This window comes from Mauremys reevesii, linkage group 15 (genome assembly GCF_016161935.1).
Source record: "Mauremys reevesii isolate NIE-2019 linkage group 15, ASM1616193v1, whole genome shotgun sequence".
In the NCBI taxonomy this organism is placed as follows: Eukaryota; Metazoa; Chordata; order Testudines; family Geoemydidae; genus Mauremys; species Mauremys reevesii.
This window is the reverse complement of record NC_052637.1, coordinates 1,948,056-1,969,110: the sequence shown is the minus strand read 5'-3', so window position 1 is coordinate 1,969,110 and position 21,055 is coordinate 1,948,056. Positions and strand designations below refer to the sequence as shown.

The window sequence follows — 21,055 nt, the reverse complement described above, 5'->3', positions numbered from 1 at the left end:
CTGCTCCTGGGTGAAATACACAGCCACCTCCTCAAAGGTCACCGGCATCTGAAACACCAAAAGGCCCCGGTCATTATCTGCTGTCCCAGCCACAATCCCACTAGTCACGTGGGAGGAAGGATAAAGAAATGGAAGCTCTGGGAGGGCCACAGTTACAGAATCCCACCCCACGCTGCTCAGAGCAGCCAGGAGGCTTCAGCGGGTGAGAGAAGATGAGAGCTTCTTGTCCCCCCAGCACACGGAGCAGGGCAGGGTCTTCTCATTTCCCACACACCTGCCAGCCACAGGCTGATACGGAAGCAGAGCTCTGAGCCAGGGACAGGGACAGGAATCCCAACAGCTTCCTTGCATATTTCACAGCAGCCTCAGGCTAGTGGGGTCTCACTCCAGCACTGGGAGCCTTGAAAATGTTCCCAGCCCTGTGTAAGGGGGTTGTATCCTGTTTGAGAAATGGGGAAATGTACCGTCTCCCGTCCCCCATCACCAATGGGCCCACTCAGAAAATCAGCAGGTTTCTCACACCCGGTGTCTTTCCTCCCCCCACCCCCAGGAGCTCCCTGAAAATCCCCTACCCAAGCTGGCTCCGTCACAGACATTTCCCTTTCCTGCGTCCTGGAAGACGGGCCCATCTGGATCGAAAGATTAACGTGATTCCTCAGCCTGTCGGGCGATGGGGGAGGTTACAGAAGGGGCTTCAGTCCATGTCACCTCCCGATTCCCCCCAGGATCTTCAGACCCTCCCAGTAACAGTATCTCTGAGCCAAATGCTAGAAAAAGAGCAGAACTAAAGGGGTCACTTTGGGGGATTTCCCCGCACTGCCCTGTAAACTCCTCTCCCTGAGGAACAGCCGGAGCCCTCTGGTGGCATCACCTGAAGAACGAGCTGCCCTGGACTCCTGCAGCAGCCCCCAGGGACAGGCAGGCAGAGGCTGAGCCCAGTGGCCCATCCACACTCCCTGCCTGCCCAAAGCAGCAGTGACTCCGGTGGGGCTGAGATGTGAATCCTGCCCAGAAATCAGACCAGGGCCCCGGGCAGACCCCAAAACTCATGAGACACAGACCCCGCCAGCCCGGGGGTGTCTGACAATAACACACACTGGGAGCGGGGAGGGGGGCTGTGGGGCTGGGTTTTTGCCTCTGTCCCCCTCCCGCCTCCCCACACACCCCTTCCCTCGCAGTGCCCCCCCACATCTTCCCCCATTCCAGCCTCGCTCCCCTAAGCCCCACAATCCCCCGGAACCCGCCGCATCGCCCCATCTTCCCTTCAGTGCGCCCCGCCCCCATCCCAGCCTGCCCCCCGCCGCCCCGCACCCGCCTCCTGCCTCCACCCCGCTCCCCCGCCTGCCCCCACCCCCGGCACCTCTTTAGCCTCCGCCCCCTGCAGCCCGGGGGTGCCGGGGGGGGGCGGGTCTCTCTCACCTTCCCTCCGAGCGGGGCCCCCGGGGCAGGGGCCGGGCTGGGGGCTCTGCCCTGGGAGAGGCTCCTGGGGGGGAGCAGCGGGAAGGGCCCTGCTGGAGATTCCCCTCTCCCGGCTGCAGCCAGGGCTCCGGGCTCCCAGCACCAGCCGCCCCCCGGGGCTCGGGGATCTCGCCAGGAGCCTGGGAGCCAGAGTCACCGCAGCGGCTGCGAGTCACTTCCTGCTGCCGGGGCTGAGCCCAGCGCTCGCTTCCCCGGAGCCGCCTCCCGGCCGCTCCTGGGTCCTAGCGCTGAACATTTGCTGTCTGGTCACCCAGTGCTGGTAACATGCGCCCAGAGATGCTGCAATGTACTGGGCTGATCGCTAGGACCCAGAAGGGAGCTGGGGACTGAAGTGGACTCGCTACAGTAACGCTTGGTTGCTGGTAGATTCCCGGTTCCCTACAAGATCCCCGAGTCCCGGGGGGCGGCTGGTGCTGGGAGCCCGGAGCCCTGGCTGCAGCCGGGAGAGGGGAATCTCCAGCAGGGCCCTTCCCGCTGCTCCCCCCCAGGAGCCTCTCCCAGGGCAGAGCCCCCGGCCCCTGCCCCGGGGGGCCCCGCTCGGAGGGAAGGTGAGAGAGACCCGGCACCCCCGGCACCCCCGGGCTGCAGGCGGAGGTTTGGCCCCAGGCTGCTCCCAGCGGAGCTGGCTGCGATTCCCGCCCTGGGCCCGGGAAAGCTGCCGCCAGCCCCGGTGTGTGCGGGGCGGGGGGAGCCACGCGGGAGGAGGTGTGGGCAGGGAGGGGGAACAGGAAGCGGGTGATGGGCTTGTAGGATCGGGGGCAGGTCGATGGATCGGGCTTCAGGGGGGAATTATGGGACTGATGGGAACGAGGCTGCAATGGAGGGAAAGTGGGTGTGGGGGGAGGGGAGGCTGTGGGGAGACTGAGAGCAAGAGGAGACCGGCTGGGGAAGGGAGAACCTGAGGATGGGGGGCTGGGGACTATCCCCACAGGGCTCAGAAACTACAAGGCAAATATCCAGATGATCCACCCCCATCTTCCCCGCTGCCCCATGTGCCAAAGACACATCCATGCTGGTGGGGTCTGTCTCTCCTGAGTGTTGGGGGCTGCCCACGGCCCAGGTCTGATTTCCAGGCAGGATTCAGATCTCAGCCACACCGGAGTCAGACTGGAGTCACTGATGGTTCTGGGCCAATGGGATCAGCTGCTGCCTGCCTGGCCCTGGAGGCTGCAGGGGCAGGACAGGGAGGCTCAGGCATTAGCTGCTGTTACCAGATTTGCCCATTACTTTGGGGTAGGCTCATTTATTCGGGTTACTCTTCTGGGGAAGGGGATTCTGTAATTCTACCAATGTGCTGCTTGTGTCATGTGTGTTTTCATATGGAGCCTTACTTCTCCCTTCTACAAGTCCCCTCCCAATGGAGCTACCCTGCAGGACCACGGTTCCCTAGGGCTGGGTTTCTCCAGCCCCAAAACTGGATGAGCACCCCCATCCCCACACATAAGTTAACAGAGCAAGTCTGAGCGGACTGGGTCAATCAGCACTGTCAAGCTGACCCCTTACATGTCTCTGGACTCACTGGGCTGGATGAAGCAGCACTTTCAAGCTGATTCTCCTTATATGCCCCTGGGCCCCATGGACTGGGTCAAGCAGCACTTTCAAGCTGTTACCCTTATGCGTCCCAGATTCAGCACGTCCCTATCCCCACTCTCACAACACAATTGTACTGGCAGTAACCTACTTGATGAGCAAACCCCACAGTATTCTGGGCGCTGCAGGGAGCTTTAGCTTAGGTAAGAGAAGTGTTGCTGTAGAGTGAATGGGGAAAGCTAAAAACACAAAAGAGTAAAGTTCAGCAAGAGAGAGAGAAGCAACCAGCTTAACCATACAAGTTATTTATTGAATAATAGTGATAACTGCACAAGGAGCCTAAACCAACATAACCTACATTATTACAGGTTAATATACCGCTCGCTGAAGCTTGAACTGATCGGGGTTTCCAGATGATGCTGGTAGCTGAGGGTCCTGAGGGCAGGAGGCAGGCAGAGTCCCCAGCACGATCAGTGAGGCCTTGGCTACACTGGTGCTTTATAGCGCTGCAACACCTGCCTGAGCGCAGCAAGTTACAGCACTGTAAGCGAATCCCCAGCGCTGTAAGCAAATCCCCACGGGGAGGTGGAGTACGTGCAGTGCTGGGAGAGCTCTCTCCCAGCGCTGCCGCCGCCACCACACTCAGACTTCAGAGCGCTGCCGCAGTCGCACTCCCGTGGCAACGCTTTGGTGTTTCGAGTGTAGCCAAACCCTCCAGAGAATATGGAGTCCCAGTGGAACTGATGCAGAGTTTGGATCTAAGCATCAGAACACGGACTGAAGGGTGAGTAGGGATTTTTGTAGAGAAAATACAATTGTTCAAAGGGAGATCACTAGATTTGTTTATAGGTAAGCTGATGACTCAAGGGTTTTCTTTAGACTAGACAAAAGGAGCTGATCACTCTTGGCCAGGGAGCTCACAATGCAACTAGGTTGCTTCACTATTTGGATATTCATTACTAGAATTGGTCTCAAGTATCAGAGGGGTAGCCGTGTTAGTCTGGATCTGTAAAAGCAGCAAAGAGTCCTGTGGCACCTTATAGACTAACAGATGTTTTGGAGCATGAGCTTTCAAGGGTGAATACATGCATCCGACGAAGTGGGTATTCACCCACAAAAGCTCATGCTCCATAACGTCTGTTAGTCTAATAAGGTGCCACAGGACTCTTTGCTGCTTTTATAGAATTGGTCTGATAATTGCTGAGCTGGGTGTGTGCAGACATAGCATCCAGAAATTCCCATGATGCAGTGCTTCCTTGCTTTTTCTGTTCCCAGAATTCAGTGTGGTTCTCTGGTCTCCATTCTGTATGTAAATTGAGATGTCTTCCTGTCCCATCTTCCATGCAGATGAGGCTAGGGGAGTTGTCTCTGCTCTCCATTCTTAATCTTGTCACCCTTGTCAGGAGGGGTCTAGGTGTGTCTCCCAACGCCCTTCACTGCTGTCTGCAAGTTTTTTTCCTCTGATGGGTTTTAGTTTAAGCAGAGGGTGGTGGGGAGTCTTTCATAAGTCAGGCTGGATACTGCACCCTGCTTCCCCAAGAACACAGAGGTGTCTGCTATCACTGCTGCCACCAAAGGGCTCCAGTTCTGGCTAAGGGAGAGTAGGCGGGCGCATGTCTCTCCCTGCTCATGTTATTACAGCCCTGGAATGCAGTTCCCTGGGTGAAATGTTGCTGCCCTCTGAATTTTGACCTGAGATTTTGACCTTCTTTTGCAGCAGAGTCTGTGCAGGGGGACCTGCATTCACCCCCCTCTGTGCCCAGCCCTGGGGGAGGGGGCAGGTTCCAGTGACTGGAACCAGCCCCTGGGGCAGCCCCAGGCTCTGCTCACACCAGCCCCTGAGCTGCAGCCTGCAGGTGAGGAGAGACCTGGGATTGGGCAGGAAAGTGACGCTGCACCAACGGCCCCTTTCCGGGACCTGCTGATGAGTTTGTACTGGAGGGGGAGGGGCTCCCTATATGTCTGCGAGTCCCAGAGCTGCTGCCCTAACAGACTCCATCAGGATCAACTCCCTCTTAGCAGTGGCAGTGGGTGATCTAGCCAGTAAGTGCAAAGGCTCATGACAATGGGGCACTCGCCAGTTCTCCAAGCAAAAAGCAGGGGGGGGCAGACTAAAAGGGGCAGCAGGAGCAGGAAGTGGGGAGGGAGGTTCCCAGCTCCCAGCCCTGCCCGGATCCATTCCCTGCACCCCCTGGGCAGACTGACTCTCCTGGGAACAAGGGGCGGAGCTGAGACAGGAGAAGCCGGTTGCTGACTTTGCTGAAGCACCCCACTACTTCGGGGGGGAGGGGAGGGCCAAGAGGGAGTTAGAGGGGCTGACACTACAGTGCCAGGGGGAATCCCCCAAAGTGGCTCCTTCGGTTCTGCTCTTTTTCCTGCATTTGGCTCAGAGACGCTGTTACTGGGAGGGTTTAATGGTGCCCCGGGGGGTTCAGTTCTGCCAGGAGGGGCCTGGCCTAGGTGCTAATAAACTAAGTGGGTTTCTTGCCAGCATGGCAGAGTCCAACGTGTGTGTCTGCAGGGAGAGAGCCTGGGTGGAATCGGGGTGTGACATGGACTGAAGCCCCTTCTGTAACCTCCCCCCTCGCCCCGACAGGCTGAGGAATCACGTCCAGATTTAACTCCAGATCGTCCTGTCGTGCAGGAGACGGGGCAGGGAAATGGCTGTGATGGAGCCAGCTCAGGTAGGGGATCTTCAGGGAGGGGCTGGGCACGGGGAGGGAGAGGCAGGGAGGAGACAGGGTGCGAGAAACATGCTGAGCAGGCCTATTGGCGGTGGGGAGGGGGGAACATTTCCCCCATTTCTCAAATATGAAACAAACCCCCTGGGCAGGGCTGGAAAAACTGACCAGACTCCCAGTGCTGGAGCCTGACCCCACTAACCTGAGGCTGCTGTGAAATTTGAAGGGAAGCTGTTGGGATTCCTGTCCCTGTCCTCAGCTCAGAGCTCGGCTTCCCGTATCAGCCTGGAGCTGGGAGGCGTGTGGGAAATGAGAAGACCCTGCCCTGCTCTGTGTGCTGGGGGGACAAGGAGCTCTCACCTCCCACCCCCTGAAGCCTCCTGGCTGCTCTGAGCAGAGTGTGGGTGGGAATCTGCTTCTCTGCCCCTCCCAGAGCTTCCGGGATTGTTTGTTTTCTTTTTCTTTCTTCCTTTCCTGTGACTAGCGGGATTGTGGCTGAGGCAGCAGGTGCTGAGTGGGGGACTCTTGTTGTTTCAGATGCCGGTGACCTTCGAGGAGGTGGCTGTGTATTTCACCCAGGGGCAGGGGGCTCTGCTGGACCCCGCTCAGAGAGCCCTCTACAGGGACGTCATGCAGGAGAACTACGAGACGGTGACCTCGCTGGGTAAGCGATTCCCGTCCCCTCAGTTAGTCGAAGCCGTGCAGCACTTTAACAGGACAGTGTGGTCGTGCACCAGCACTGGGACAGAGCTGCTAAACCACCTCCATGAGCAAGTTTCAGTGCAGTAACTTGCTACTGTAGACAAGGCCTTAGTAGTGTATCTCATAAGTGTGCATCTGTACACACTGTGTGGCTAGTGCTGTTGTGTTAATTTCAGGCACACCAAATCTCACGGGATGGGCTCCACCTAAGTAGGGAAGGAAGTAGACTTCTAGGAGGGAGGCTGGCTCATCTGATTAAAAGAGCTTTAAACTAGACACTGGGGGGAGACGGTTGGGAGAGGTCCTGGTGCTCTCCACGGCAAATTTATACATTGGGAGTGAAAACAACAAGATAACAACAGATATAGCCAGAGGGGGACGGTTAGGTGTAAGGAAGGCGGGGGGGGACGGATACTAGATCTACAAGTCATACTGGAAGTACTGTGTCCCTACCGAGTTGGGTGAAAAGAGTGAGAGGAGCCCAACAGGAAAAATTAGGATGTTTGTTCACCAATGCGAGAAGCTTAGGTAACAAAATGGAGGAACTGGAGCTCCTGGTCCGAGAATTGAAACCGGATATCGTAGGAATAACCGAAACATGGTGGAACGGTAGCCATGACTGGAGTACAGGTATGGAAGGGTATGTGCTGTTTAGGAAAGACCGATGCAAAGGTAAAGGTGGGGGAGTAGCATTGTATATCAATAATGAGGTGAAATGTAATGAAATAACTAGCAATGCAATGGATAATACAGAGTCTGTCTGGGCAATGGTCACATTGGGGAAGAAAACTACCAGAGCCTCACCCGGGATAGTGATTGGGGTGTGCTATAGACCGCCGGGATCTAGCTTGGAGACGGATAGAGAGCTCTTTAATGTTTTTAAGGAGGTAAATACTAATAGGAACTGCTTGATCATGGGGGACTTTAACTTCCCGGATATAGATTGGGAAACAAATACTAGTAATAATAATAGGGCTCAGCTTTTCCTAGACGTGATAGCTAATGAATTCCTTCATCAAGTGGTTGCTGAACCGACGAGGGGGGATGCCATTTTAGATCTGATTTTGGTGAGTAACGAGGACCTTGTTGAGGAAATGGTTGTAGGGGACAACCTTGGCTCGAGTGATCATGAGCTAATTCGTTTCAAAATAAATGGGAGGATAATCAATAGTGCATCTGAGACTAGGGTTTATGATTTCAAAAGGGCTAACTTTACTAAATTAAGGCGACTAGTTAGGGAAGTGGACTGGATTAACACATTTAGGGATCTAAAGGCAGATGACACCTGGGGTTACTTCAGGTTGAAGTTGCAGGAGTTGTCAGAGGCATGTATCCCGAGAAAGGGAAAACGGCTCGTAGGTAGCAGTTTTAGACCGAGCTGGATGAGCAAGCATCTTAGAGGGGTCATTAAGAAAAAACAGAAAGCGTACCAGGAGTGGAAAATGGGAGGGATCAGCAAAGAAACCTACCTTATTGAGGTCAGAGGGTGTAGGGAAGCAGTGAGAAAGGCAAAGCGACGGGTGGAGATGGACCTAGCGAAGGGGATTAAAACCAATAGCAAAAGGTTTTTTAGCCATATAAATAGGAAGAAAACCAAGAAAGAAGAAGTGGGACCGCTTAAAACTTTAAACGGAGTGGAGATTAGGGATAATCTTGGCATGGCACAATATCTGAACGAATATTTTGCCTCGGTCTTTAATGAGGCTAATGAAGGGCTAAGGAATAGTGGTAGAGGGACCGATGGGAATGAAGAGATGGGGGTAGACATTACGGTATCTGAGGTAGAAGCCAAACTTGAACAGCTTAACGGAAGTAAATCGGGGGGCCCGGATAATCTTCATCCTAGAATATTAAGGGAATTGGCGAGTGATATTGCTAGCCCGTTAGCGATAATTATTAATAAATCTCTAAATTCAGGGATTGTACCGTTTGACTGGAGATTAGCTAATGTAGTTCCTATATTCAAGAAGGGGAAAAAAAGTGACCCAGGCAACTACAGGCCTGTTAGTTTAACATCTGTAGTATGCAAAATCATGGAAAAAATCTTAAAAGAGAGAGTGGTTCCAGAGCATGAGGCCGATGGCAACTGGGATAGATTACAGCATGGATTTACGAAAGGTAGATCGTGCCAAACCAACCTGATCTCCTTCTTTGAGAAAGTAACAGATTTTTTAGACAAGGGAAATGCGGTGGATCTAATATATCTGGATTTCAGTAAGGCGTTTGATACGGTACCGCATGAAGAATTACTGGTTAAACTGGAAAAGATGGGGATCGAAATGAAAATCCAGAGGTGGATAAGGAGCTGGTTAAAGGGGAGACTGCAGAGGGTAGTATTGAAGGGGGAACTGTCAGGTTGGAGTGGGGTTACCAGTGGAGTTCCTCAAGGTTCGGTTTTGGGTCCGATTTTATTCAATCTATTTATTGCTGACCTGGGAACCAAGAGTAGGAGTGGGCTGATAAAGTTTGCGGATGACACCAAGTTGGGAGGTATTGCCAATTTGGAAAAGGATCGGGATATCCTCCAGGGAGATTTGGATGACCTTGTAAACTGGAGTATTAGTAACAGGATGAAATTCAATAGTGAGAAGTGTAAGGTTATGCATTTAGGGATGACTAACAAGAATTTTAGTTATAAGCTGGGGACGCACCAGTTGGAAGTAACGGAGGAGGAGAAGGACCTAGGAGTCCTGGTTGATCGTAGGATGACTATGAGTAGGCAATGTGATGTGGCCGTTAAAAAAGCTAATGCGGTCTTGGGATGCATTAGGCGAGGTATTTCTAGTAGGGATAAGGAGGTGCTAGTCCCGTTATATAAGGCATTGGTGAGACCTCATTTGGAGTATTGTGTGCAGTTTTGGTCTCCCATGTTTGAGAAGGATGAATTCAAACTGGAACGGGTACAAAGAAGGGCCACTAGAATGATCCGAGGAATGGAAGGCCTGTCGTATGAAAGGAGACTTGAGGAGCTCAGTTTGTTTTCCTTAACCAAAAGAAGGATAAGAGGAGATATGATTGCACTCTTTAAATATATCAGAGGGATAAATACCAGGGAAGGAGAGGAATTATTTCAGCTCAGTGCTAATGTGGACACGAGGACAAACGGATATAATTTGTCAGTCAGGAAATTTAGGCTTGAAATTAGACGAAGGTTTCTAACCATCAGGGGAGTGCAATACTGGAACAGCCTACCAAGGGAAACAGTGGGGGCGAAGGACCTCCATGACTTTAAGATTAAGCTAGATAAGTTTATGGAGGAGATGGTATGATAGGATAACGGGTTTAGTCAATAGGTCAATTAAGTGCCACACTGGTAAATAGTACAATGGGTCAATGATATGATATTCTTAACCTTTTTCCAGAGGGTATGGCTGGAGAGTCTTGCCCGCATGCTCGGGGTTCAGCTGACCGCCATATTTGGGGTCGGGAAGAAATTTTCCTCCAGGGAAGATTGGCAGTGGCCCTGGAGGTTTTTCGCCTTCCTCCGAAGCATGGGGCAGGGGTCACTTGCTAAAGGAGTGGGTGGATCAGCTTATGTGGCCTGCATCTTGCAGGAGGTCAGACTAGATGATCATAATGGTCCCTTCTGATCTTGAATTCTATGATTCTATGAAATACATTCATATTTAGAGATGTTTTCAAGGCTTGGGCTTGCTTTAATTGGAGCTCCACACTTCTTATTCCTTGCTTCAGTAATGTGCCAAAAATGTTGTCACGTGTATGTGTAGCCCTCAAAATCTTACCCAAGGCTGACATTTTTCCTTGTAACGTCTCAGTATCAGATGAGTTTGAAACTCCAGTTCCAGCACCAATTGCCACCTACAATGTCTTCTCTTATACCTCTTTTATTGTGTCTACTCCCGTCTCCCCATGGTTGTCGCCAAGCTCGTAATAGAGGTAAGGCCTTTGGCCTACGCTGCAGATGTTGTGCACTCCTGTGTATTTGGGTTCTTTCCAACCTGATAAGGGAAAGTTAATACCGGTGGCGCAGCTGTCTAGAAGATTAACCCCAATGGAGCAGCGGTTTGGAATTTGTGAAAGAATGTTTAGCTGCTGTGTGGGCCATTCAGGCTTTTGCTTTGACTAGTGGCACAGCCCCTGTTGTCATACAGATATCTCACTCTCCCCGACCTACATCTGATCAGGAAAACTGGAGGAGAAAGGAGTTTCCAATACCCGAATGGTCCAAAGGGCTTTGACGTTAACTAGCAGAGATGTTACCTGTGAGAATAACAAACAAGCAGTGTTGTTCCCATATCTCCTCCTCCTGATGGAAGGAGAAGAGCATGAATGCCCACTGCCAGCAACTGAACCAACGTTAGTTGAAGAAGCACCCCCCAGTAGATGAAGCGTTACGCCTTAGAGAAAAAGAGGTTTGGTTCACAGATGGTCGTTCGTACCATGAAAGGCGTAAGCAGTATATGGGTGAAGCTGCTGTGCAAGCTAATGGGGAGACTCTCTGGATCCATGGGCATGACTTCAGCTCAGGTAGCAGAGATTAGAGCTCTTAGGCCATGTCTACACTGGCGCGTTACAGCGCAGTACCTTGCTCGCTGGGGTGTGAAAAATCCCCCTTCCCCAAGTGCAGCAAGTTTCCGCCCTGTAACGTGCCAGTGTAGACAGGCTCCCGGCGCTCGCTGCTATTCCCCTCGTCGAGGTGGATTGCATAGAGTGCTGGGAGAGCTCTCTCCCGAGCGCTCACGGGTGGCCACGCTGTCAGATCAAAGCGCTGCCGTGGGAGCACTTTGAGGTTTTTAGTGTAGACGTAGCCTTAGTGATCTGCTTCAACAGACAAAACAATATTGCACTTTGCCTTTATGTCTGTCTGGATTCAGACTTTGTGGTACAGGGACTGTTACACTGCATTTGGATTTAGAAAAAGAACCATTGGGAAACAGCTGAGGGGGAAATTTGGTCCACAAGGAAAATTGGAAATGTATCTAGGATTGGTTGAAAGAACACCTGGGAAAATTAAAAGTAAGACGTACTAAAAATCATCCCAAGGGTGAAGGGGATGAAAAATATTGGAATGATAAAGTGGATGTTTTAGCTAAATTAGCAAAACAGGAACCTTTGGGGGTTATGGTAATTACTAGAATTAACAGCATAAAACAGGAGGCTGAACCTAAAGATGGGGAACCTGGAGTATGAAAGGGGGTTCTGCAGTGAATAAGGAAACAAGGTAAAGTGGGTACCTGAGAAACTTCAAAGAGAAGAGATCATTAACCTGTGTCAGTCTATGGCCCACCGCGGAATAGAAAATACTCTCTTCCAGGGAAAAACAGATTGGAATACAGTCTAAGGTGGGAGAGGATGTAGAAAATTTGGTTTAAAATTGCATAAGATGGGCAGCAGTTGAAAATAGACCACCAAATTTGGGACCCTTATGGCACCAAAGAATTGTAGGGCCGTGGAGTAGAATACAGGTTGATTATATTAAGACCCAAAGGGGGAATCAGTATTTATTAGTGATAATAAAAAGAATGGGTACTTGTGGCACATTAGTCCTATAACATATTACATGGATATATGGGTTATATATGTACATATCCCAACATTGCCTGCATCTCCCAAGGGGGCTCAGTGACCCTGCTCCCATCCTCTGGAATTGAATTATCCCTCAGCACGGGGACAGGTTCCGCTCATGGAATGCCCTTTGTGACAAGTAGTCTCTCAATACTCCGTGCACCCTGATCTGGTCTGATTTCACCCCGCGTATAGGATTTCCCATTCCCAAACCTGAGCTGATCGCACAGCTGGAACGAGGGGAAGAGCCGTGGGTGCCCGATCTCCAGGCCGGTGAGGAAAGAGAGGTCCTGAGATGCACCTGCACAGGTGAGAATAGACACAGAAACCATCTGGGGAATGAAGGCAAAAGTGGAGAATCCCAAAAATATGGTGTAAGTAAGAGCCCACAGTTCTTCCTCATGTCAACAAGGGGAGGGCTGCAGTCAGCAGGTATCGCTCACTGTTTTCCACCCGTCCTGTTAGCTGCAGGAGTTTCCTTCACAGCTTTCTACCCTGTGAGTGTTTGGGTGGGATCTGGAAGCAGAATCCAATTGCTGATTCTTTGCAACTTTCCTGTGTTGGGTTTTCCCTCGGTGCTATTCCTCTTTCTCCCCAGCACAATGACTCCTGTCTGGATTGTCTCTCTCCCAGCAGGTGCTGAGAGAGTCAATGAGGAGGCGGAGGGGAACCATCATGAGGAAGATCCGGGGGAAGTGGAACCACAGGGCACATTTATGGGAAGAGCTGACGGGAATTTTTCCCAGTGCTGGGAACAGGGAGAAGCTTGTGGAAATTGGCACAGGTCAGAGAGGCTGATGGGAAACCACCCAGGGAAGAAAGTGGATGAATCTATGAACTGTGGGATAGGAGACAGGGATCCCACAGCCCAGCGGACAAATCCCAAGGAAGAGAAACCCTACCACTGCCTGCAGTGTGGGAAAGGATTCATTGTGAGACCACAGCTTGTTACAAATCAGACAATCCATGCGGGAGAGAAACCTCTTCAATGCTTGGTCCCTGCGAAAATCTTCAATATCTGCTCAGACATTAATAACCATGGTAAAAGTCCCATAGGAGAGAAATCCTATCAATGCCTCGAGGGTGGGAACTGTTTGAATTCAGCACTAATTACACATCAGATAAACCACACAGGAGAGAGACACCAAAAGTGCTTGAGCTGTAGGAAAAGTTTCAGAAATACATCAGACCTTGTTAAACATCAGACATTCCACACAGGAGAGAGACCCCATAAGTGCTTGGACTGTGGGAAAAGTTACATACGGAGGTCAGAGCTTGTTAGACATCAGAGAATCCACACAGGAGAGAGACCCCATAAGTGCTTGCACTGTGGAAAGGGTTTCACACAGCGATCATATCTTGTAACACATCAGAGGATCCACACAGGAGAGAGACCCCACAAGTGCTTGGACTGTGGGAAAAGTTTCATATGGAGGTCAGAGCTTGTTAAACATCAGAGAATCCACACGGGAGAGCGACCCCATAAGTGCTCAGACTGTGGGAAAAGTTACACACGGCGTTCAGACCTTGTTAGGCATCAGGCAATCCACACAGGAGAGAGACCCCATAAGTGCTTAGACTGTGGAAAAGGCTTCATACGGAGGTCACTACTTGTTAATCATCAGGCAATCCACATAGGAGACAGACCCTACAAGTGCTTGGACTGTGGGAAAAGTTACATGCGGAGGTCAGAACTTGTTAATCATCAGGCAGTCCACACAGGAGAGAGACCCCATAAATGCTTAGACTGTGGAAAGAGTTTCACACAGCGATCATATCTTGTAGCACATCAGAGGATCCACACAGGAGAGAGTCCCCATAAGTGCTTGGACTGTGGGAAATGTTTCATACAGAGGCCAGACCTTATTAAACATCAGGCAAGCCACACAGGAGAGAGAACCCATAAGTGTTTGGACTGTGGAAAAAGTTTCATACGGAGATCAGACCTTGTTAGACATCAGGCAACCCACACAGGAGAGAGACCCCACAAGTGTTTAGTCTGTGGAAAAGGTTTCTTGCGTAGGTCAGAGCTTGTTAAACATCAGATAATCCACACAGGAGAGCGACCCCATAAGTGCTCAGACTGTGGGAAAAGTTACACACGGCGTTCAGACCTTGTTAGGCATCAGGCAGTCCACACAGGAGAGAGACCCCATAAGTGCTTAGGCTGTGGAAAAAGCTTCATACGGAGGTCACTACTTGTTAATCATCAGGCAATCCACACAGGAGACAGACCCCACAAGTGCTTGGACTGTGGGAAAAGTTACATGCGGAGGTCGGAACTTGTTAGTCATCAGGCAGTCCACACAGGAGAGAGACCCCATAAATGCTTAGACTGTGGAAAGAGTTTCACACAGCGATCATATCTTGTAACACATCAGAGGATCCACACAAGAGAGAGTCCCCATAAGTGCTTGGACTGTGGGAAATGTTTCATACAGAGGCCAGACCTTATTAAACATCAGGCAAGCCACACAGGAGGAAGAACCTATAAGTGTGTGGACTGTGGAAAAAGTTTCATACGGAGATCAGACCTTGTTAGACATCAGGCAACCCACACAGGAGAGAGACCCCACAAGTGTTTAGTCTGTGGAAAAGGTTTCTTGCATAGGTCAGAGCTTGTTGAACATCAGAGAATCCACACAGAAGAGAGACCCGACAAGTGATTGGACCGTGGGAAAATTTCACGCAGAGATCACACCTCATAAACATGAGAGAATCCACACAGGATCTAAACTTCTCTGACAGAGACAGGAAGTGTTAAGGAAATTGCATGTAATTGACCTAGATTAGACCTTTAGAGACATGTTAGAAAAGTGTGTCCTCCTCAGATAAACTAGAGCTTCGAGAGGTAACCGTGTATTGTTAAAGACATGGAAGAAGATGGTAACTGTAGTAGTCTTTGTTTAGCTGTATCTTGTTAGAGGTTATCAATGGAAATCAATGGTTCCTGTCTAGGGCTCTATTCTGTGAATTCAGAGATCAAAAGGGAATATTAACATTTAGATAAAACTTGGTTGTAATAATGTCATTGTTTGTCTCCTGAAAGTTTGTGGTAAACTGTCTATGACAGTGGTCCCCAACCTTTTTGTGGCCAGTAGCACGTTCATATTTTCAGAAGAATGTGGCGGGCGCCAACAATTTTTCAAGGCTTATTTTGTATTTGTACATTAAATAATACGAAAAACATCATATTTGATATTACATAATATATGAATGCAGAGAGAAGAGAGAAGCCGGAGAGAAGCCGCAAGGGCAGAGAACACCAGCACTTTCAGCCCTGGAGTTCTCTGTCCCCAGCAGGCGCGGGACCGCAACTTCTCTCTAGCTTAAGCCCCTGGCCCCTGACTGCCCCCCGGGACTTCCTGCCCCTTATCCAACCCTTCCCCTCCCCACCTCCTTACCATGCCGCTCAGAGCACCAGGACTGGCAGCCGTGCCGTCCGGCCGGAGCCAACCACACCGCCGTGCAGTCTAGAGCACCAAGGCAGGCCAGCAGATCTCGCAGCCGCACTGCCTGGTTGGTAGCAGCTCGCAGCCCCGCCATCCAGAGTACTGGCAGCGCAGTGAGCTGAGGCTGCGGGGCAGGGGGGACAGCAGGGGAGGGGCCTCCTCTGATTTAGATGGGAAACGCTTTCAGGACGGTACGGTCTCTCACCATGTATATGTACAGTGCCTGGCACCGGGGGGGCCATGATCTCAGGCACAGTCCCTAGGTGCGACTCTCATGGAGATTTTGACCCATCAGGGAGAATTCTGGGGCAGGGTGACCCGTCCAGAAGTGGGCCGTATGACCCCCACTAAGAACTACTCCCAAGGCCCTCTGCCAATCAGGGTGCAGTACCATTACCCCATAAATCCCAGCACCGGACAGACAAGGCCATCTCTTACCAAGGACACATGGTTTAGAAATTGTGGAAAGGCTGCTGAGAGGAAACCTGGACTCCTTCACCATCCCCGTGAGAACTTCAGACTCTGTCTTAGCCCCAAGGGTCTTTGACCATCCACGGAGAAAGCGCTACATCAGCGACAGTGCCGAGGAGGAGGAGGGAGCGACCGAGGGGAGCCCTTCAGCCCAGCCATTGATGGATAAACCCGAACCCAAAACCCAACTACTTGTGAGACACCCCAATGAGCATGGTGGCCTCTCTTTGTCCACCCCCTTAGAGGTGGAATGTGATTGAGGCTGGGGGGAGTCACCAGTGGACAAGGTGAACGGAAAAGACATCACACAGGTAAATGAATGATTAAGAAGCAATCGCTTCTTAACTGGTAAGGAACCGGGGGTTGTGTAAAAACAAACAGTGGGGTGCTTACACTGTTTCTGTTCTGAAAATCTCTCAACAGCTCGACAATGCCTTTCTAGACGGCCTGGAAGCCCTGGACAGCGTTGCATCAAGCAGGGAAGATGAACCGGGCCCACCTTGGTTTTGCTCAATGCCGATACAAATTGTTGAAGAGGACTCTGAGGATGATGGCCATGAGGTGTTTCAGAGGAGGCTTGGCATAGAACTAACTGGGCCAGTGCCACATCGTGAGCGTAAAAAAGTCATGCGGACTATTGTACGCGTTGCTGTTTATGCTGCCCTTAAGAAATGCCTTAGGGAAAAGCTTTGTGAAGATTGCGAGGGCCGTGTCATAAATGCACCAGGCCAACAGCCCCACGACTGGGTGACTTGGACTTCAGTGGATATAAACCACAAGCTCTGGGGCCTATGTGCTGAGCTGGGTTTGGAAAGCTGATTAAACACCGTGATTGCCAGAGGTTCTGCTGTGCAATGTCTGTGCCTAAGCCAAGAACATTTAGCGCAAGGGGGGACCTTGTTCAATGCTGTGCAGTTGAGTGGAGCCCCTGACTGTGTTTTAAAGAAAATAACCTGCTTACAGCTGGAGTGGAAAAATTGGAGGCACCTTCTGGTTCATTTTCTTTAAAACACAGTCAGGGTCTCCACTCACTTGCACAGCATTTCCCCAGTTATGGCAATCATGTGAACAAGGACGTGTGTATCACGAATTGTGGGTTTTTTGCTATAAAACCTGTTGAAAAATCTCTATTCAGGGGTAAGCCAGTTCGCTGGTCCCTGCTCCCCGCATGCTCATAATAAAGGGGCCTCGTGTGATTCTGATCCAAACACAATGCGGGGTCGTTTATCCACGACATGGCGTGATATTGGCCGTCTAGTCTGCACAAAAAGTTACAGATCCCTGCTTAAGGAAAAGACTATTTGTAAGGAATCTAAAAGGATTCAGCTAGAGAATGGTGAGGGGACAAACACGCAATAGAAAACTTGGTAGCTGTAAATTTAAAAATAAACCCTATTGAAAAGGGCTTTGTGACTATCCGTGTTTCTGTTCCAAGGCCTTCGGCCCTTAAATGAGCTAGAAGTGTTAATGAAGCATCTTGCCTTGGTTTCAAGGAGCTGTATGTCTTTTAAATAAAAAATCAATTGTTTGTGAGAAGCTAGCGCTTGTGGGTTTTGTGTGTCAAAGTCACCCATTTACAGCAAAAAGCTGAAATGTTTGTGGTGGGTGGGGGGAAAATCCTAAGAAATGTGCTTACAGTAAAACAAACAGGCTGTTCAGACCTGTGTTTGAGTACAATACAGTTGACTTATCCTGTTGAACTGAGTGGGCTTAACCCCCCCCCCTCACTGAATAGCCAGGGTGACTGCGATTACTTACCCTTGTTGCCATAGGGTTAAATTTGATGGGGGTGGGTGGAGGTGGATGGTGAGTTCTGATTAATATGAAATGAAATAAAACCTCAGGAATTCGCAGATGCTATTGGACAGTTTCAATATAACTGCTGGAGTTGGCAGAACTCAATTAGACAGTTTCAATATGACCCCAGGAGTTGGTGGAACACTATTGGATAGATTAAATGTGGCCCTGGAGTTGGTCGAATGCTCTGGGACATGCTTTCTAGAAAACACCCCCACCCCAAACTTTAAGCATGAAAGAAACGTGTTTAAAAAAAACCAACCCAAGCCCCAAGACATTCATTGATATCTGCAAAGGGCCCCCCGCTTGGAAATGGGGACTGTTCAATACTCTAAGAAGGCCCCACAGAAACATTTATTTTAACTTACAGAAAAAAGGAAAAAAGAAAAAAAAAGCCCTGTTGTGCAGACAGCTTGGTTCTCCCACCCCAGATCACCACAGTGGGTGCTGCGGGAAGGGTGCCTAAAGTCCTTCAGGATCTATTAGTTCAGAGCTGTGGGGATTAAATTAACCTGCTAGCTACTATGCTGAAGTCTGTTTGAACAATGGGCTAAGATGGTATAAAAACCTCAGGTCTGTTGGAGACTGTCCTTTTCAACAGAAACTTTCTTGAAAGGCTGCTGGTCGGCAGACGGAGGTAGGGCTTGCTGGCTTGAACTCTGAAACTATACATTGTATAATGCCACTCTTTGCCCAGGCTGTCTTAGGAAAATAATGGTGCCTATCTTCATTGAAGCGTGATCTGCTTAGCATGGACCCAGTAACTTTAAGCTGCAGTTCACCACCAGGCCAAGGTAAAAACCATTTTAACTATAGTTGTGCTTAATACTGTTTTAAAAAACTTTAAGTATTGCACAGTTTGTATAGGGATTTGGTGGTAATAGTCACTAACATTTTTGCTTGTTCTTTAACCTGAAGGCCCAAACACACATTGGGGGAACAGAACAAGCATGTGCCTGCAACACATGATCCCTTAGTGAAAGGGAACTTTTTTGCAACTGACTTTTAAATGCATGGGGAGGTGGGGGTTATTGAAAAGTATATGGCTGCAAACTTGGTTTAGTGTGTTTCTAAAGCTGCTGATTTGTGTGTGAGAGAGGTCTGGGCAAGGCATAGGTGTAGGGTTTTAAAAGTACTTGGTATGTTTCAAACCAACAGGGTTTTTTCCTGTGCAAAATGTGGTTTAAAATGGATTTTAAAAGCAGTTTGGTTTTTATTCTGCAAAATGAGATGTATTTTAAAAAAATGTTTTTGAGGTTTTTGTTGTTGTTTGTTTGTTTTTTGGTTTATGTTTTAAGTGGTAGAAATAAACTCAAAACCTGTGTTTCTCATACAGCCTGAACTGGATGATTTGTTTTAAAGCTGTGACTTTTCAAACAGAAAAACACCCTAATGAATATTTAGTTTTTAAGTTTACAAGATGGTTTCATGTGTTTTATAATAATGCTGTTTGCTCCACAGTATGGTGAAAACTTGAGAGATCCTTAGAGCAAAGGGAAAACAAGCTCAGAAGAAAAGGGAACGAGACAGCTGAAAGGGAAAATTCACCAGCATCAGTGACTGATGGATGGAAGAAGTCCAGTAAATATATTTTGCTTATTGGTTGGGTTGTTCTGTGAGGTTTTGTATTTGAAGTGAATACATAGGTGTGGGTGAGAAAAATGGTAAAGTTCATTGTAAGTTTGTAAAATGGTTCCCCCCACCCCCCCATAGGCATGGGCAACTTTTCTGACAATGCTTAGTCCGTGCTACAAGGACACCTCCCCCAGAACTGCCAAAGAACCAGGAATCTGCTATGAGACTTTTAACAACGCAAAACAGCACAAGAGTGCAGATGAAGCATCTGGGCAGTCCAAACCTCATATCCGTCAAACCCAAGGGCAAAACAAGACTCTGGTAAACAACAACCACAACTCCAGTTCCTCAGCGGCCACTGCCACAGCAAACCCTGAGAAAACACCCACATTCACAAACCCGGAGAACGCGCTCGAGGGGTTGTGAATAAAACACCAAGGACTGACAAACCATTCTCCCAAAACCATAAGCTCGTCACCGCTCCCCTATATTCTAGTATCTGGGAACAGATTGATGGTTCATTCAGAAAACTGATGGACACTGTGTCCCCGGAGGGCGGGGGGGGGCGGGGGCTAAAAGAACGGCATTCTAAAGAGAGTTGGGAAAAATCTGACGCTTCGCTCAGAACACTGGTGACCTCTGTATCCTCAGGGGGCCTAACGACCGACCACAACTCACTTACTGGATGCTGAAACAAGTCTGTTCTTCAAAGAACCGACTGAGCCGAATACTAAAAGGCTAAACCTTACAGCGCTGAGCTTCAAAGGTGCCTAATGTACGTGAAGCCGAGCGATGCGGAGAAAGTGAAAATCAGTCTGTTTCTACCAGAACAGAGACTGAATGTAACTGAAACCCCCAAGAAACACCAAAGACCTCACACTCTGTTGATCAGCAGGTGCTGGATAACGTGAAGAAGCGTTCTAAGAAAAATGCATTCGTATTGCTAAAGAAGCTGGGCCAGGCTACAAATCTCTCTTCATGGAATGATAAAGGGGCTTTTGTGTTCAAAGGCTCTGTGGTTAATGGTTCTAACATGCTCGACTTAGTCAGGGCCGTGACCCAGACGCGCTCTGTTCCTAGCAGACATGGACCTTAAAGATGGGATGTGTTTATGAATGTCATGGCGGAACACAACGTACCACCTTCCGTCATGGGCACTGCGGCCAAGAGAGCTCTATGGAACGTCTCATGACCTCGACCGTCACTTAATCCAGAGGTGAAAGTAAGCCGGTACAGGCCAGTACGGAGTACCAGCCAGAGCCAGTACGCCGTGCCAGACCGCACCGTCTTCCTCAGCGGGGATTTAAAGGGCTCAGAGCTCCGGCAGCTGTAGGGAGCCCAGAGCCCTTTAAATTCCCCTCGCAGCTCCAGCAGCTGGGTTGGGGCTGGAATTTAAAGGACTCACAGCAGGGGTGAAAGTAACTTCCAGGACTTACCGGTACTGCTGGAATCCTGAGGGGGCGTGGCCTCAACCGGAAGAGGTGGGCCTCAAGATTTAAAGGTCCTGGAGCATCGGCTGTGGCTGGGAGCCCCAGGGCCTTTAAATCAACCCTGGGCTCAGGGGCAAATTAAAGGGCCCAGGGTTCAGGCTGGCGCGGAGCCCCAAGGCCTTTAAATTTCCCCCCGCAGCTCCGGCAGCCGGATTCGTGTGTGGATTTAAAGGGCCCGGAGCTCCCACAGCTGCGGGGAGCACCGAGCCCTTTAAATCTGGCCCCAGCCCGGCTGCCAGAGCTGCGGGGGAAAATTAAAGGGCTCTGGGCTCCCTGCAACCACCAGAGCTCTGAGCCGTTCAAATCCCTGCCGAGGAAGTCGGTGCGGTCCGGCACGGCATATTGGCTCTTC

At 50.1% G+C, this 21,055-nt stretch overlaps 1 protein-coding gene and 1 long non-coding RNA gene across 4 annotated transcripts; one reads left to right on the top strand and one right to left on the bottom strand.

The window, feature by feature from the left end:
- Window positions 1-4: 4 nt before the first annotated feature.
- Window positions 5-1,475, bottom strand: LOC120382945. Its single transcript, XR_005588286.1, has 3 exons — window positions 1,420-1,475; window positions 573-660; window positions 5-48 (listed from the first exon to the last, which is right to left on the bottom strand). It is a non-coding gene; the product is annotated as an uncharacterized LOC120382945 (long non-coding RNA).
- Window positions 1,476-1,971: 496 nt separating this feature from the next.
- On the top strand, window positions 1,972-15,132 carry LOC120382867 (zinc finger protein 271-like). Of its 3 annotated transcripts, none has more exons than XM_039500302.1 (3): window positions 1,972-2,027; window positions 5,606-5,693; window positions 6,228-6,564. In XM_039500302.1, exons 2-3 carry the CDS (start codon window positions 5,670-5,672, stop codon window positions 6,477-6,479), a joined length of 276 nt encoding a protein of 91 aa, XP_039356236.1. In that variant the 5' UTR covers window positions 1,972-2,027; window positions 5,606-5,669; the 3' UTR covers window positions 6,480-6,564. The 3 variants fall into 3 exon arrangements, with proteins under 3 accessions (XP_039356236.1, XP_039356235.1, XP_039356234.1); XM_039500301.1 differs by lacking the exons at window positions 1,972-2,027; window positions 5,606-5,693 and adding exons at window positions 12,114-12,227; window positions 12,555-15,132 and having other exon boundaries at window positions 6,301-6,354; XM_039500300.1 differs by lacking the exons at window positions 1,972-2,027; window positions 5,606-5,693 and adding exons at window positions 12,114-12,227; window positions 12,552-15,131 and having other exon boundaries at window positions 6,301-6,354.
- Window positions 15,133-21,055: the final 5,923 nt, after the last annotated feature.

Excerpts from the sequence above, each read along its gene's own strand:
- LOC120382867 (XM_039500300.1), top strand. The coding sequence starts at position 6,321 with ATGCAGGAGAACTACGAGACGGTGACCTCGCTGG. Across the intron at positions 6,355-12,113 it reads CGAGACGGTGACCTCGCTGG|GATTTCCCATTCCCAAACCT; the intron begins GTAAGCGATTCC and ends CCCCGCGTATAG. Across the intron at positions 12,228-12,551 it reads CCTGAGATGCACCTGCACAG|CAGGTGCTGAGAGAGTCAAT; the intron begins GTGAGAATAGAC and ends TCTCTCTCCCAG.